A 16507-nucleotide genomic window follows, 5' to 3' on the forward strand; every position below is an offset into this window, starting at 1 on the left:
CACTCATCTTAGAAGCTACGCTTCATCACTTCCACCTTATTATATCTGGTAGAAGTGAATCACTAAGTCCACACTCAAGATGGGAGAACAAGTCTCCATCTTGTGAAGGGAGAGGTGTCAAAGAATTTGTGGACTTATTTTAACCACTACAGTAACTGATAAAGCCAAGGCCCTGAGGGAGAGGGCCAGAGATGGCAGGGCTGGAGGCGTGAGTGTGGGGTGTCAGGGGTCCCTTCCCCTGGGAAGGCAGGCAGTGGGCAAAGCTGGAAGCTGAGTGTGGTTTTTCCTTTTTCAGTGGCGCAGGTCAAGGTTCTGCAGAGTGAGTTGTGGGAGGGAACTTTGAAATAGTGTTTGTTTTCCCTGAAAGACCTCCCTAGGGCCCACAGAAGGGTCCTCTGGCCCCTGTCTGGGTGGGGGTGTGGCCCATCCTTGGCCGGGACTTTGCAGGTGAGAGCAGAGTTCACCAGGGATGGTGGGCCAGAGGGGTCCCCGTGTGTGCAGCTTATTGTACTTTATTTGTGTATTCGGTTTAATGGGTATTTATAAAACCACTGTATTCTAAAAAAGATTTAAGGCAGTTTCTAGGCTGTTTGGGACACAACTGGAACTAGGATGCAGCTTGACAGATTGGGGAGAAACAGAGGAGCCAAGGGGTGAGAGGTCACGAGGAAATGCTTCTGCGGGGAGCACATGGTACTGGCTGACTGTCTGGAAAGTGGCAGCTGGGAGAGACAGCTTCTTTTTTTTTTTTTTTTTCTTTTTTTTTTTTTTCGAGAGACGGCTTCCGATGTGGAGCAGTCTGGGACATGGGAAGACCAGGGCCAGTCGCAGGGACGTGGAGGTCACCAGAGCCTGGGGATCAGAGTGATGGGAGTCCAGGACATGGGGCAAGTCATGCCCCAGGGGGAACAGGACTGGCAGGGGGCACCTGTGAAGCAGATTCTGGTGTCTGGAGAGCGATGACATGGTGTATGTACGTGAAGGTCAGATGCCATGGGTGACAGAGGATGACAGAGCCAGGAACCATGGGTAAGCCCCAGATTTCTACCTGATGTGGAGAAGTGAGGAACAAGAGTGACAGTGTGGAGCTAGAGGCAGAGCAACGGCCTCTGTGCCTGTTTTACTTGCCACCTCCCTGGGTTACACGTGTGCAGTGGGAAGACCAACCAGTATTCCTTGGAAAGAGCTGCCTGGGAGTCTGGATTCCATTAAGTCTTCTTTGCCTTTTCATACAGGCTCTCAAACTTTTCCCAGACAGGAAAGTAGGGCAAACAGGATGGATTTCATACTCGTAGTTGGGTAGAAGCATCCCTTTCTTCGCTAACCAGTTGGATAATGTTTGCAAAGTCTCAATGTTTCCCACCCTCCACTGTCTCCCCTGTGGAAGGGCACAGCAGCATTTCTTCTCGGAGCAGTGCTGCCACCCTGGAAGTCTTCCCTGGGGCAGCTGTTAATCGTGGTTCGTCCGGTTTCTGCCTTTAAAACGAGGACTAGCAGATTCCAAAGCCTTGCCTGGCAGGGTCCATGTTGGCTGCAGGTGTCCAGGTGGCGGTAGGCAGTCACCTGGGCCCCTTCCCTAGGACAGAGGAGAGGGAATCTGGGAGACCCTGTCAGCAGCCTCCTGCCTGGGCATGACAATCCCTCAGGGCCCTCAGCAGAGCTTCCTGGGGGACACAAACATTTTGGGAGTGCTCCCGGGTATCACTGACCTCACAGCTGCCTGCAAAACCCCGGCATTCCTATTTCAAGAAGGAGTGTGTTAAGTCACACGCAGGCCCTTCTTCAGCTCCTGCAGCGGGTAGGTGACAGAGCCAGCTCTCTCACTGTACCCAGTCCCTCCCCAGGCTCCTGGGGACACACTCTCACCTGGGGTCAGCCCTGTTGCCAGAGGCCCAGGCCCTGAGCCTCCTGGGGAGGCCAGGCTGCAGCACCCCCAGAACACCCTTCCTAGATTGTCAGACTCTGTGCCACAAGCTCCTTCTTCCCATCTGTCCTCAGGAGACAGAAGTGTGGACAGGACCCAGGGAAGAGATACCATGCTTCTTTGGGGTTAGGGAGGGAAATGTAACCTCAGACCTTAAAAAGGAATCTAATAGTCTAATTATTGCCTTTTACCTTATAGGTGCTCAACAAATGCTGTTAGTTTTATATTGTCATTAAATGTATAAATACTTGTGCCTTAAATAAAAATTGGAATAATAAAATTCCTCATCCAGCAGAACAGAATAGCGAAAAGACTGTCACATTGAGCTGCCACCTACACCCCTCTCTCCTTACCTCCCCTCGGTCTGCTTACTACACACGCTGCCCCTCCGGTCACGTCGGTCATGACACGGTCACTTTCCCTCCTGCCTTGTGGAAGCTGCCCTGTCCTTGGAGAACACCCCTCCCTCCTCCCACTGTGAGTCCTTACTCACCTGTGGAGCTGTCTTCAATGTGAATCCTCCCAGGGACTTCATTCAGCGTTTCATTGAACAGATACCCACTGGTCCCATCCTGGAGGCAGGTCTGTGCTGGATGCAGGGAGCTGGTGAGCAAAACAGCTGTCTGCCTCACACACTCAGTGCACGGAGGGCAAGGGGCCAGAACCCTAGGTGGGACAGTGGCAGCAGGGCCCTCCTTCAGATTAGGGCCTTGCCTCGCCTCCAGCCTCTGCTCTCGAGCGGCCAGCTGGAGGGCAGCCAGGCACAGTGGGCAGGTGTGACAGGGCAGATCCAGGCTGGATTCCCAGCTGTGCTGTCCATCAGCTGGGCCACCTTTCCCTTATCAAGCCCCGTGTATGGAACGGGGGCGCACCTGTGTTTCCAGGTGCTGTGAGCTTTAGGTAAAGTGTCACATGTCTGTAGCTACCTGGGGCTCACCTCAGTGCCCCCATGGCGTAGGGTGATGACTGGTTTCCATGGATGTCTGACCATATAAAACGTGTGCTTCTCGGTGACAGGGACTGTGCTTTAAATATGTTCAGAACCACCCCCATGCCCTATGTTGAGCCCAGTGCCAAAAGCAAAATAAATGTTCATTGAAGATGAGACAGGATGAAAGACTGAGAGCACATCTTCTTATAGTTGGATGGGACAATGATTTATTTATTCAAGAGTCAGTTCTGCAGTGCAGCCCCAGGCCAGGCACTGGGGGGTACACTGATGAACACACTCGCTCCCCAGGGGCTCTGAGTCAGGGCCTGGGAACTGACATTCTGCTTTCTCTCACACACAGGCTGCCAGGAGCCGCTGTCTCAGGATGTCTATCTTCAGGCTGGTAAGAACTGCATGTGTTCCAGCTTGGGATGGTTTGTGGCAATTACAAAAGGCCGAAAGGCCGAGGCAAATCACTCCCACAGAAAGAAGTCAGGCAGTGCGACCCTACCAGGGGTCAACAATAAAGTGTTAGGAACAAGACAGATGACATTGTCTAAAGAAAACGGGCCTTCTCAGGGACCACATGTGCTCAGGAATCCCTCACTTATATGTAGACTTAAAATGTCTTGACAAAGGCATTTCTCGTTTGCTGTCTCATTGCAGCAGTTGTAGGGCGCTCGCCCAGAGGGCAGGAATAAACACTGGGAAACTGCTACCAGGGCTCTGCGTCATCTTCCTTCAGCTCAGCCAACTCTGTTGCCTGCCAGCTGGTCCCAGCAGCCAGCACACAGCTCCAGGTGGAAAGGGAGCAAATGAGTCTTGCATTTACAGACAAACACTGAGACCCGGCCCTGCCCTGGGGGAAGGGTGGGAGGACAGGCCTCTAGGTACCCTGGGTGCTGTGTGCCTGCATGACTGAGAAGCTCAGGGACTGGGGAGCCCAGAGGAGAGCCCCCAAATCAGCTCAGGTGTCCTTCCCTGCCCTCCAGAATTCTAGCCCAAACCCAGGAAAGCCAGAGTGCTGCAGCATCCTTTTTGATAAGATAATGCCCCAAATATTCTCCTCCTGAATGCAAAGCCACAAAGCGGCCACTGTCTCCTGCATCCACACTGCTGAGAGGGGGCAGCAACCCCAAACATGCGCCTCAGGGCTCCTGTGAGTGGATGTGCAGGGAGTTCCTGACTCACAGAACAGGCAGCCAGGGTAGTTTTTTTCAGTTATAAAAGAGAGATGAGGTTGTTTCAGGCTGGAGAGAGAACATGTGTGGTCTACAGATTCAGGTTGCAAGGGCTTTGGTAAGTAAACCACAGACATCAGAGCTGGGTAGCACCCTGGGGCACGCAGAGGGATGAGGTAAAGCCAAGCTCAAGTCAGACAGGAACACACCAGTGCAGTGTGTTAGCGCCAAGGGTCCCACTGGGAACAGGACTTACTTCCAGCAGTTTAGAGAGAGACTCTCAACTGCAATTGTGTCCTGCTCTATCTTCTAAGATTGCAAGTTCCCTGAGAGGAGGGTGATGGTCTTATTTATCAGAGAACCCTTCAGAGGGCCCAAATGATTATTGAATGGAGGGCAGAACCGTGCTGAACTTATTGCTGGCACATCTTCTATCTATGACTACTCTGCGCAGGGCACTATTGAGACTACTTACCCATTACATGTCATCTTTACAACAGCCCTGTGAAGTTGTTCCTTTCAATAGGTGAGGAAACTGGAGCTCAGAGAGGTTAAAGTGACTTGCCCAAGGCCATATACCATAGCTCATGGAATATAGAGTAGGGATTAGCACCCAGGTCTGTCTGACTTCAAAGGGGCTTTCTATCAGTCTGCTCAGGCCGCCGTAACAAAATACCACAGACTGGATTACTTAAACAACAGAAATTCATTTCTCATAGTTCTCATAGTTCTAGAAGCTAAAACTCTGAGATCTGCATGCCTGGTTCCTGGTGACGGCTCTCTTCCTGGCTTGCAGAAGGCTATCTTCTTACAGTGTCCTCACACGGCCTTCCTCTGTGCGCTCCCAGAGAAAGAGCACTCTTCTTATAAGGACACCAGGACTACTGGATCAGGGCCCACCCTTGTGACCTTATTTAACTTTAATTACCTCCTTAAAGTCTCATTGTCCAAATATGTTCACATTGCAGGTTAAGGCTTCAACATATCAGTGGGGTGACACAATTCAGTCCATAACAAGCTTTATGTTTTACTCTAATCTCTATTATTAAGAAAAGCATGTTGAATAACTACATCATGGAAAAAGCCTTTATTTTTTAAAAAGCAATTAGTAGTGGACTTCCCTACCCCAGGCCAGTGAACTTTTCTAATATAATTAAAATAGGATTTGAATTGGAGAAATTTGATTTTCACACTTCAGAAGTATGGGAAAGCCCTGCCATTCACTCGCTGTGTGACCTTAGCCAGGCCTCTCCTTTCTCTCAACTTCACTATGACCATCCGTCAAATAAATGGGGCGGCCTGGTTTTTGGTCTGTTTAATGAAACCCCATTTTCCTTCCAAATGAGAACTATGAATGTTGTGCAGACGGACTGGGGACCCTTCAATGGGCAAGACTGGATAGAAATATTTTAAAATTTGAAGTGCCTCTCTGTCAGATTGTCACAGTCCCCAATTCATGAAGCCATAAATATTCATTAAGCTTGATGGTAAATCACTCATTCCTTGTCCTCATTTAATCCATGCCTTAACAGATAGGGAAGTGGTCCAATGACCAGGCACTGGTTGGGAAGCATTCCTGGGAAAAAAACTGGGCCCATGGCAGTGGTAACCATGCTCTCATCCCTGTGGAAGGACCAGGCTTCTGGGGGTCTCCTGCTGGCCCTGTGCCGGGGCTTAGACCAGAGGCCTCCTGCGGGAGGCTCCTCCATGAGCCGTCTGCAGGCACAGAGCCATCTCTAGGCCTGTCTCTGCTACCATAGGAAGAAGAAGACAGGGTGGATGGGCACATAGGCTTGGGCACAGGGCCAAAAGAGCGCGCCCATCTCGGGAGACAGCAGTGTGAAGGCATCTGACGGTGAAGTCTCCAGGAGTGGATTGTTCCTGGCTTTGGGTCTTTGGGCTTCCTTGTAGCAGTTTCTGTCTCCTGCTGGAAGACTACCACCTTCTCTCCCACACGAGCTCGTTCTGCAGCACAGGCAGAGCTGGTTGTCAGGTACTCCTTGCCACGGACAGCAATGCAGGCGCTGCAGAGCCCTCTGATTCTGTAGCTCAGCCTGCTTCTTGAATCTCAATATGGACTTTTACTTCCTTTTCAGCTGATAGTTCTGCTTTTTCTCTTCTTGATCATTCTTTTCTTGATTCAGCTGCTTCTGCACAGTCATCTTTTTCTGCCAATAGAGTTCATGAAGATGCTCTATTTTTTGCTGGTTGGCGTCTCATTATTTCCTAACAGAGCTTCAGCCAAATAAAGTGAACAAAACTCATGTTCCAACTCTTTTATTTATTCTTCCAGCTCGTGGTGGGCTGATGCCTCATCACTCAGTCTGGACTGGAAGTGGTCTCTCTCTCTTTTTCAGCTCTGCTTCATACCAATTTTGCTCTGAGATTCCATCGTGTCTTTGATTTTTAATCTTCTCACTTTAGTGATCTGCCAGCTGTTTCAGCTGTGCAGTGCAATGATTCACACTGGAATTTCATCCTGTTGTAAGGAAGCTTTCCCCAGGTCTCAGGTTCTGATGGACTTTAATTATTAGGTTGGTGCAAAAGTAATTGCAGTTTAAATGGTTAAGAACAACTGCAAAAACCGCAATGACTTTGGCACCAACCCAACAGTTCCATGAGCAGAGTCTGTTGCTCAGGCTGACCTTCTGCATCGGGTAGCAGTTGCTCCTTGCTGGTTCTTTTTCAATTTAGCTTTTATTTTTATAAAGTGGCATAAGCACCCAGTTTAAAGAATCACTTCTTCTTCCCCAGAGGTAACCACAGTCAACCCTTCCAGTTGATTCTCTGATCTTTCACTCTATATCTCTAAAAAACATGCCACAGTGCTAGTTGAGTGTTTAGCTTCAGGCATCGTCTATTAAGGACTTTACTATGTGAGAAAGGCCTTAGCTCCCCACCCCTAACTCTCACACCCTGCCCTTTATGCAGACAGTATCTTTCTCTCCACCTCCTGAAATTACTAAATCCTAGTTTTAATCGGATCTGTATGCAGTTTACTTATTTTATCTAAGTAAATGTTACCCTCAGTTGAGTCATGCAATTGTACTCTAAGTGCTTGTGTTTTCCTTTGGTAGACTTTGTAATTGTCCTTACTCTCCCATCTGCTTAGTTTTCTATATATTTATCATGATTTTCACCCCCATCTTTCTCCCAGATATGTCCATCTCCTTTCAAAATGTTCTCATTCATTGGGAGTTCAATTTCATCCTCAGGAAAGAAATCTCTCCCAGAGTTGCTGACCTATGATGTCTAGACTGCTATCTTCCATTTCTGCGTTGTCTTGGACTCGCCTTCATAGCCATCCTGACATTCCGTTTTCCTCTCCTTTGCACTGACCCAAGGTCTTTCTTTCTCTTGGTTTACTCCCTTGTTTTGATCTAATACATCCTGTAATCCCTTCCTGAGGAAAGGGCTCCTCGTGGGAGGTAAATGTGACAACTTGCATGTCTAAAAAACACCTTCCTTCACATTTGAGGTCAGTTGAGCATAAGATTCCATCTGGATATAATTTTCCCTGAGAAATTTGAAGACATTTACTCCACATTGTTTCTGGCTTCCAGCATTGCTATTGAGAAATCCGATACCATTCTAATTCTTGGGCTTTTGTATACCAGTCTTTTTTTTCTCTCTCTCTCTGAAAACTTTTACGGTCTTCCAAGTATTTGGAAAGTTCCTGACCAAGTGTGTTGGTGGGGATTGATTTTTCATCTTTTATACTGTTGATTGAAGTTTGCCCCCTACTTGTTTTTTTCCATAAGGCTTATGGGAATAATACTGCACCTTCAAAAATGTTATGTTATTCTAGAATGACAATTTGGGTGAAAAATTATTGTATTTATTTATTTATTATTGTGGTGAAAAACACATAATATCAAATTTACCATCTTCACCATTTTAAAGCACATATTAATAGTTCAGCAGTGTTAATTATATTCTCATTGGTGTGCCACAGATCTAAGAACTTCATCTTGCAAAACTGAACCTTTATACAACACTGAAAACTACTGTCCCTCACTCCTCCTCCAGCCTTATCTACTTTCTGTGTCTATGATGTTGACTACTTTAGATGCTTCATTGAGTGGAATCAAACAGTATTTGTCCTTTTGTGACTGGCTTATTTTGCTTAGCTCAAGGTCCTTGAGATCCAGCCACAGTGTAGAATGTGACAGGATTTCCTTCCTTTTTAAGGCTGCATGACATGCCATTATGTGCATATACTACAAGGTGTTCATCTGCCCATCTGTCAGTGGACATTTGGGGTGCACTCACTTCTTGGCTGTTGTGAATAATGTTGCCACGAACATGGGGTGCAGATATCCCTTCAAGACTCATCTTTGAATTCTTTCCGATAAATACCCAAAAGTGGGAATGCTGGGTCATATGGTAGTTGTATTTTTAATTTTTTGAGGACCCCCCCCCCCCCATCCTCTTTTCCATAGTGGCTGTACTGATTTACATTCCCACCTACAGTGCACGAGCGCTGGCTTTTCTCCACATCCTCGCCAGCACTTGTTGTTTTCTTTGCTTTGGCCATTCTAATGGGTGGATTACTCTTTTCCTGAGATCTTTGTAGCAGTTGTTTGGCTTTTATGTAGGGTTTGAATTTGTCCTGAATTTTCTCCTCATAAGTGAACCGATCTTTTTGTCTGTCTCCCCCCAAAAAATATTTCTTTATTTTTGAAATCCAGTAACTTTTACTAGTATATGTCCTAGAGTTGATTTTTCCTTGTCATTGTTTCCTGGTACCTGGTGTGTTTCCAATCCATAGATTCAAGTCTTCTTTAATTTCCGGAAAGTTGCCATAAATTACATCTTTAAATAATCTTTCTTTTTTTTTGTCTTGTTTTCTTCTTTAGGCAGTCCAACTATTTCTATTTTTGCCTGTCTTCCATATCTATTGTTTTCTTTCTAATCTTTTTTAATTTCAAAGTCATTTTGCTCATTTTTCTCCTTCCTATTGTTAACCTGAAAATAAGAGATCAAAGTGAGAGGCAACAAGTATTTATTTGAAATCAATAAGAACAGCTATTTGTGAAGCACTGACTCAGGCAGAAACCCAAATAATGTTCCAATTAGGAGATAAAGGTAAGGGATATTTATGAGAAGGGAAGGGGAACAATTCCATCAATAGAAGGAAGGCATTGCTATAGGTGCAGATAAGCTAACATAGTGATTCTAAACAATGATTTTAACGTAATTCTAAACAATGATTTTAATTTTCAGTCATTAGGCCAAGAAGTCATAATATCTGCTTTCTTGTTAAAAAGGCAAATAGTTTTTTGAGACACAAGTTTGCTTTAGTCCCAGTCCAAAGGTTATTTTGCCCTGTTTTCACATTCTGAGTCTTGAGGCATAAGACGAGCAAGCAGTTCCTCTGGGACAGCAGCTCTGGCTCCAATTTAAAGTGATTTCGTTTATATTATTTTTTTACGTTGTCTTCTATGATGTTCACCATACTTTTAGCAGTGTTATTGTGTTTCCCTGTTGTTGTGTCCAATGTTGCTTTCATTTCTGACCTGTGTATTTCTTTTCCTCCATTTCTTTCTTGAGTTCTGTGAATTAATGTCTCATCCTTTCAGTCGTCTCACCATCTAATTTCTGAGCACTTTTGCATGTGATCTGCACGTCAGTAAGTTTTTGGAAATCATGACGAAATACCTGGTTGCAACTTTCCACTGTTTGTTTGTTTGCTTTTCCTGGTGTTATTCAACTGTTCCATTCCTCCCTTTCGATTTCAGTATCTTTGCATGTAGACCTGTGCTGGTCCCTCTTGGATCACCCCTCTTTGAGCGGGGTGAACCTTTTTTGGATCAGAAGGTTTATGTGGGTTAATGCCATGTTGCAGGTTTAGCAGAAATCTAGTGAGATTTGTCTTCACTTCTCCCCAGCCAATGGGTTTGGGTACCACAGGGCTATTCACAAGACAAAGATTCTCTTTTTCTACCTCACAGAGAAACTGCTTCCTGCAAATATGGCGTGTCTGTTTCTTAGAACAAAGCTAGACCAGGGATACTCCCACTGCCATTTGCCATTACTCTCCTGTCAAGGAGGGGTGTAAAGGAGGGGGGGAAAAGGAGCAGGAAGAGAAGGATGAGGGAGAGAAGGTGCACAACCACCTTGGGAGCTCTTAGTTGGGAGGGACAGCCCTAGGACAGGTAAGTCCTGAGCAGGAAGGGGAAGGTGGAGCAGGGATCCAACCACTGTCTTCCCCCTGTGCTCTAGGGTGACCATGTATGGCTGAACCCCAACTCTGCAAACAAAACCAGCATTGCCATTGGGGGCATCGTCAAAGAAATGAAGCCCGGCAAGATCTTGGTTGAAGATGACGAGGGCAAGGTCAGTGTGGACAGGCTTTCTCGGGAGGCTGGGCCTTCTCAGTGCCCTCATCCCCCCAAGGGCTCTGAGCCCCTCCCACCTCTGGTGCTATTCCCTAACACCAGGTGGGGAGCCTGCATGGCAGGACAGAGGGGGATCCTGTCATGGTGAAGGTTGCAATGTCTTTCTTGGGGGCTGTTCCTATAGTGAAAAAGTGAACAATGGGTTGGCAGATGGAAAAACTAGGACAATCAGGGGGGTAGGAAGGAGTGATGTGGGATAGGGGCTGTGGCAAAGAGGGGGAAGGGCAGAAAGCTGGTTTGCAAAGTAAAGGACGAGTCCCTGGAGAGTTAAGAAGGTAGGAAGGAAAGGTGTGTGAGAAAGGTGCTTGGACGGGAGGGCCCCAGAATGTCAGGAGGAAGGAAATGAGACTTGGCTCAAGCTGAGCAAAAAAAGCCCAGGTAAGAAAGATGTAGGAAGCTGTGGGTAGCTGCAGGAGGTCAGCTCAGCCACCTGGGCGTTGTGGAAGGGGCCAAGCTGGTCGCTTGATGCCTCCTCTTCAGCCTTCTGCTGAGTTCAGTGGTGCAGAGTTGGGAGAAGATTCTAGACTGTAGCCTGGGAGCTCCATGTTATGGAAACCAGTAGAATATTAACAATAATATCTCTATTTGCAAAATTATGTTCTGCAGTTAAAAAACACTTTTACTTGCATATTTTCATTCCAACAATCTGTGAGGCTACCAGATGCAAACTGTCCTTGGTCCCAATCACAGCCACACATAACTTCTGGCTTATGTCAGGTCAGACCTCTGACCCTGGTCTGAAATGCACTCCTAGTCCCCAGCTGCACACTGACACCTGGCCCTAGACACGTGCTGACTCCAGATATAGACTGACCTGATACTGTCTGGGTGTCTCTTGACCTTAAGTACAGACTAACACTGGCCAGGATGGGTGGCCACGTCAGCTGATCTGTTGAGAACTTGGAGTGGGTTGGTCCATGCAGAGGCTGCCCTTCAGGGGAGTGTGTGCCCTTCGTTCCAGGAACACTGGATCCAAGCAGAAGACTTTGGCACCCTCAGCCCCATGCACCCCAACTCAGCCCAGGGTGTAGATGACATGATCCACCTGGGTGACCTGAATGAGGCGGGCATAGTGCACAACCTGCTCATCCGCTACCAGCAGCACAAGATCTATGTGAGTCCCCGCGTCTGTGCTGGGCTTCCCACAGTGGGCTGGGTCCACACATGCTCACTTCCTGGCTGTGGAGGGACACTGCGACTGGGAGTGTGGAGCTAGGGACACCGGGTTCAGTCTGCTCCCCACGCCCTGACTCTATGATGTGATGAAAGTACCTAACTTGTCTCTACTTCTGCTCCCTAATCCCCTGGAGGGCACAGAATGCTGGCACGTAGCATGCCAGCACAGTGCCTGTCATACAGTAGGTGCTCAGTTAGTGCTGCCTCTTCCTTTCATTTGTGGCTGAGCGTCAGGTCTGCTCCGATGTCTGAGTGGACCAGAGGCCATGGGATGGTTATAGTCTCTGGAAGCCCCCTTCGTAGGCATGTGACAGAGACAGGGTCACCAGGTCACCCTGCCCTCCTGTGAAGTGAGTCTTGTGACTGCCAGGAAGGCCACGTGTGTAGATGTGGGGCCTTTTCCCAATCCTGGCAGTGGATGGGAGGCTCAACCCAGCCCTAAGGCTCACATCCCTGTTCCAGGGCAGACTTTCCCAGGACAGGTGGTATTCCAAAACTGACACCCACTTTGCCTAAAGGGGCGTGGCCTGGGCCTGTCACAGACCTATTGGCTCCATTGGCTCTGACCAGCTCTTCTCCTAGGATGCAGAGGAGAATGGGAGAGTGAGCAGGGGCCTGAGTAGGGGCAAGGCTGAGAGGAGAGGGAGGCAGCCCTGCAGGGAGGGGACGAGGACCCTGAACCTGCTCCTGCTGGGCACGCACCAGAGCTCCCAGGCTGCTAAGGAGAAGACCAAGGGCACTGTGTCCATCCCAAAGAGCCAACGCTTGCCTTCTTTACCTGGTTGTCATAGTCCTTGCAATGAGAGAGCTTGTCCTCCACAGTCCTAAAATGAAGACTAAGATGGGGATGATCGTGTGGCTTGTTGAGATGGCTGCCCCCATCCCACCCGCAGAGGGGCAGGCAGGGCTGGTGGGCATTGCACATGAGCAGGTGGTCCTGAACAGGGGGCCCAGGAGGGATCCGTGGGGGCTGCAGTTGCTGACAAGCCTCATGGAGGCCCTGCAGGAGGCAGGTGAACACTACTTCATACATACAGCCTACTTTTATCAAGTCTCCCCTCAGTACCACATGGCATGCTACAAGTTACTAGCGGCCACCTCATTTAAGCTTCCTGTGAAGGCACCCCCTGCCTCACTCATAGTAAATGTCCCTGTCTTGCCAGAGGAAGGATCTGTCTGCCTCCCGGACAGAACAGAACCCCTTCCCCATGCAGCGCTCGGGGGGCTGCACCCCAGGCCAAGGTCAGTGCTGGGCAGCTCTGGCCTTCAGAGTGGAAGACACTAACCTCCTGCTCCCTTCCTCAGACGTACACGGGCTCCATCTTGGTGGCCGTGAACCCGTTCCAGGTGCTGCCCCTCTACACTCTAGAGCAGGTGCAGCTGCACTACACACACCACGCAGGTGAGCTGCCTCCACATGTCTTCACCATCGCCAACAGCTGCTACTTCAACATGAAGAGGAACAAGAGGGACCAGTGCTGTATTATCAGGTGGGGGCAGGCCCCATGTCCGGGGCAGGGCGGGGGGGCCACACAGCACCACTTGTACAGGAGGGAGCGCCTCCGCTTCCTAACCTTTCTGCAGGCGCATGTGAGGAAGGGCTCCCATGACCCTGCAGCACCCTCCCCAACAGCACGTGAGCTGCCCCCCACCCCAAAAAGTCCTCCCAAGGTTTCCTTCCTTCAGAACCTGCTCTTCCACTGTCTCAACAGTGCCTAGACCGCCCATGAGACAAGGAAGGCTCATTTAGAAATGTAACCAGGCATAGGCACTTGAGGGTGCCAGGGTCAAACAGGTGAGGTGTCACTCAAAAAAGAAACCTCAAGGCAGGCCTCAGGTGACGACAGGGAAGCCGCACTCCAGATGGCAGCTCTCCTGTCACTGGGGCCCAGAAGGGATGTACCCTCCCTCCAGTCCAGGCCCTGACCCTGTTTCAGAGTCCTTGCCTGGCCTGACTTCTCTGCTTCCTGCACAGGCCCTCCTGGTGGGGGTGGGAGAAAGGGAGGAAGCAGGAGGGGGAATTTGGCTACAGGGCACATTGATGGGTGCTCTAGTAGAGCCATTCATTCATTCATTCATTCACTCGCTCTTCTGTTATGCTCCAGTTACTCCAGCTGTGTGTCCCACAAAGCCCTAGCATGGGGAGACCAAAGCCAGTGAAACAGATTTACAGTCCCTGCCTCAAGGAGCTTCCATTCTAGAAGGGAGACAGACAGGCAGACAATAAGCAAGGTTTTCAACTTGCTTTGAAGAAAAACACTGCAAAGAAAGAGAAAAAGAGAGTGCCGGGGCTACTGCTTTAGGAGGAAGGGCAGACCAGACACAGCCTCCCTGAGGAGGGCACGTTGGAACAGAAGCCAGAAGGAAGTCCTACAGCACAAGTTATCACGCTTCATGTTCTCAGCAACCCTCTGAATAGATACTCTTATTCCTGTTCTACCGTTGGGGACACCTACAACGAGAGAGCTTGAGATCCTTTCCCAGAGCCCGTAGCTGTTAAGTAGTAAATTCAAACCCAGGGCTCTGGAAGGAAGACAGAGGTGAGGTGATTTCCACTTCTCCGAGTGAAGGGGGTTACTGCGCCAAGGTGCTGGTGCTCTGCCTCTCAGGCTCTTCCTGTTTGCACAGGCACAGTGTGCTCCCAATCTGCCCCCTAGACTGGAAGACGGGGCCTCCTTCCTGGAGCTGGGCCCCAGGCTGGTCAGGAAGCTCACAGGGCCACCTCCCACCTCTAGGATGCAGGGCCTGAGAAGAGGGGCGAGCACCCCATCTTTCCCGCTTTGCAGGAACAGAAGGTCACTGAGTTATACCGCCTTCTCCTCCTGCCCTCGTTGCCCCAGGGCCAAGCTTGTTGGTCTGACTGGCTTCACTGGAATAGTGATAGTGGACATTCTTACCAAAACGTTTTTTAAAATTAGTGTTTTCAGATGAAACAAAATTTATCTGGGATTTGCTTCAAAATAGCACAGGATGGGGGAAACAAAATTGGCCAGGAGTTGAAGCTGGAAATGGAACTGTAGGAATTCATTATGCAAACTGTGAAGGGTAGGAACCCCCTGGGAAAGTGTAGGAATCTTGTGAAAATGCAAATTCCAACTGAGCAGAGCTGGGTGGGGCATCGGAGTCTGTACTTGTATCCAGGTGACAGCACTGCTGGCCTATGGGCCATGCTTTCATTAGCAAGACACCGCACTATTATGCGTCCACTTTCAAAGTCAGACAATTAAGTTCATGAACTCACCCTAGAAAAAGTGCTAATACCTCACTGATGAATGTCACTACGGTCACCTTTGAAGTACTCCCCTTGGGAAGCTGTGCACTGACGCCAGCGCCTAGTCCACCCTTCAAAGCAATTTTGGAACCCTTTTTCTGGAATGGCCATCAGAACTGTTGTTGCATTACCCTTCATGTCCTGAATGTCATCAAAATGCCTTCCTTTCAATATTTCCTTTATCTTCAGGTAAAGAAAGAAGTCATTGGGGGCCAGGTCAGGAGAGTAGGGAGGGTGTTCCAATCCTGTTATTTGTTTCCTGGCTAAAAACTCCCTCACAGACAGTGCCGTGTGAGCTGGTGCACTGTCGTGATGCAAGAGCCATGAATTGTTGGTGAAAAGTTCAGGTCGTCTAACTTTTTCACACAGCCTTTTAAGCACTTGCAAATAGTAAACTTGGTTAACTGTTTGTCCAGTTGGTACAAATTCATAATGAATAATCCCTCTGATATCAAAAGAGGTTAGCAATATCCTTGCAGTAAGTTCCCAAACTTAATTGCCAGACCTCGTATAGTGTTTGACAATTTCCATAATAAAGAATTTATACACAAGTAGCATTTAAGCCTTGATAACAGTAATATTAATCAGTGCAAATGAGTGTGTGTGGGTCAGACGCAAGTATATTTTCTAACATAATTAAACACCCAAGTAATTTTTAAAAACTAGTTTTCATCTCACCATCCTGAAATTAATATATATTCACTATGAAACTTTTATAAAATTTCAGGAAAAAAACCTGCTGGATATTTTTGGAAAAAAAGACTTCCCCCCATTTAGTTAAAATTATACTGAATAGTACCAACATTTGTCACGTAACTGTAACTAGTACACATTGACACATTACTGCAAGCTCTGGGTAGACTGGTTTCAATGGCTGTATACAGTTCTCTGACTAATTCCCCCATTTAGGTCACTTCCAGTTTTCCATGACTGCAATGATAAATACATAATGCTTTAATGAACAGAAAGTTTGTGGAGAAGGCTTTTCCTGATTTTAGGCTTATTATCTTAGGCTTAAAGGCAGGATAATTCGGCAGTTTTTAATGCCTATGCCAAAGTGCTGCTTCCCAAAGACGGATGCACTTCCCCTCTGGCCAACATAAACTCGCTGCTCACAGAGACAATGTCACAACAGGCGTCATCTATCTGGTCTTGTTCATTCATCTGTAGTGACTGTGCCTATGACCCTGGAATGACCCAGATAGATCCTGCCTGCCAGGGCTCACAGCTGAGCAGGGTGGAAAAGACAAACACACCAATAACTAATACAATGGAAACAGTGTGAGGTCACGGGACCTCAGGGAGAGGGCCTCAGAAAGCAGGCCTGTGGTGGGCGTGCAAGAGAGCTGAGAGGCGTGGAAAGCTTGTTCTATTGACTGATGTCCCTGCACACCCTCTTTGCAGCGGGGAGTCTGGGGCGGGGAAAACGGAGACCACCAAGCTCATCCTGCAGTTCCTGGCCACCATCAGTGGCCAGCATTCGTGGATTGAGCAGCAGGTCCTGGAGGCCAACCCCATCCTGGAAGGTAAGAAGTCACCCTCAGGACTAGCCCTCCTCCCCAGGCTCTCCCTGTGGGCTGGAACCGTCCTGCCAGGAGGTGCCCCTGGGGAAGCACAGGGGAG

General features: G+C 48.4%; 1 protein-coding gene across 2 annotated transcripts in view; it reads left to right on the forward strand.

The window, feature by feature from the left end:
- Positions 1-16507, forward strand: part of MYO7B (myosin VIIB) — a 138431-nt gene that overhangs the window by 32631 nt on the left and 89293 nt on the right. For both annotated transcript variants that reach the window (XM_074334550.1, XM_074334554.1), the window contains exons 2-6: positions 3217-3258; positions 10262-10375; positions 11399-11551; positions 12919-13103; positions 16289-16410. In XM_074334550.1, coding sequence (XP_074190651.1) covers positions 3217-3258; positions 10262-10375; positions 11399-11551; positions 12919-13103; positions 16289-16410 — 616 coding nt within the window. The remainder of the gene's footprint in view (positions 1-3216; positions 3259-10261; positions 10376-11398; positions 11552-12918; positions 13104-16288; positions 16411-16507) is intronic.

This window comes from Rhinolophus sinicus, linkage group LG01, assembly GCF_036562045.2.
Source record: "Rhinolophus sinicus isolate RSC01 linkage group LG01, ASM3656204v1, whole genome shotgun sequence".
Classification (NCBI taxonomy): domain Eukaryota; kingdom Metazoa; phylum Chordata; class Mammalia; order Chiroptera; family Rhinolophidae; genus Rhinolophus; species Rhinolophus sinicus.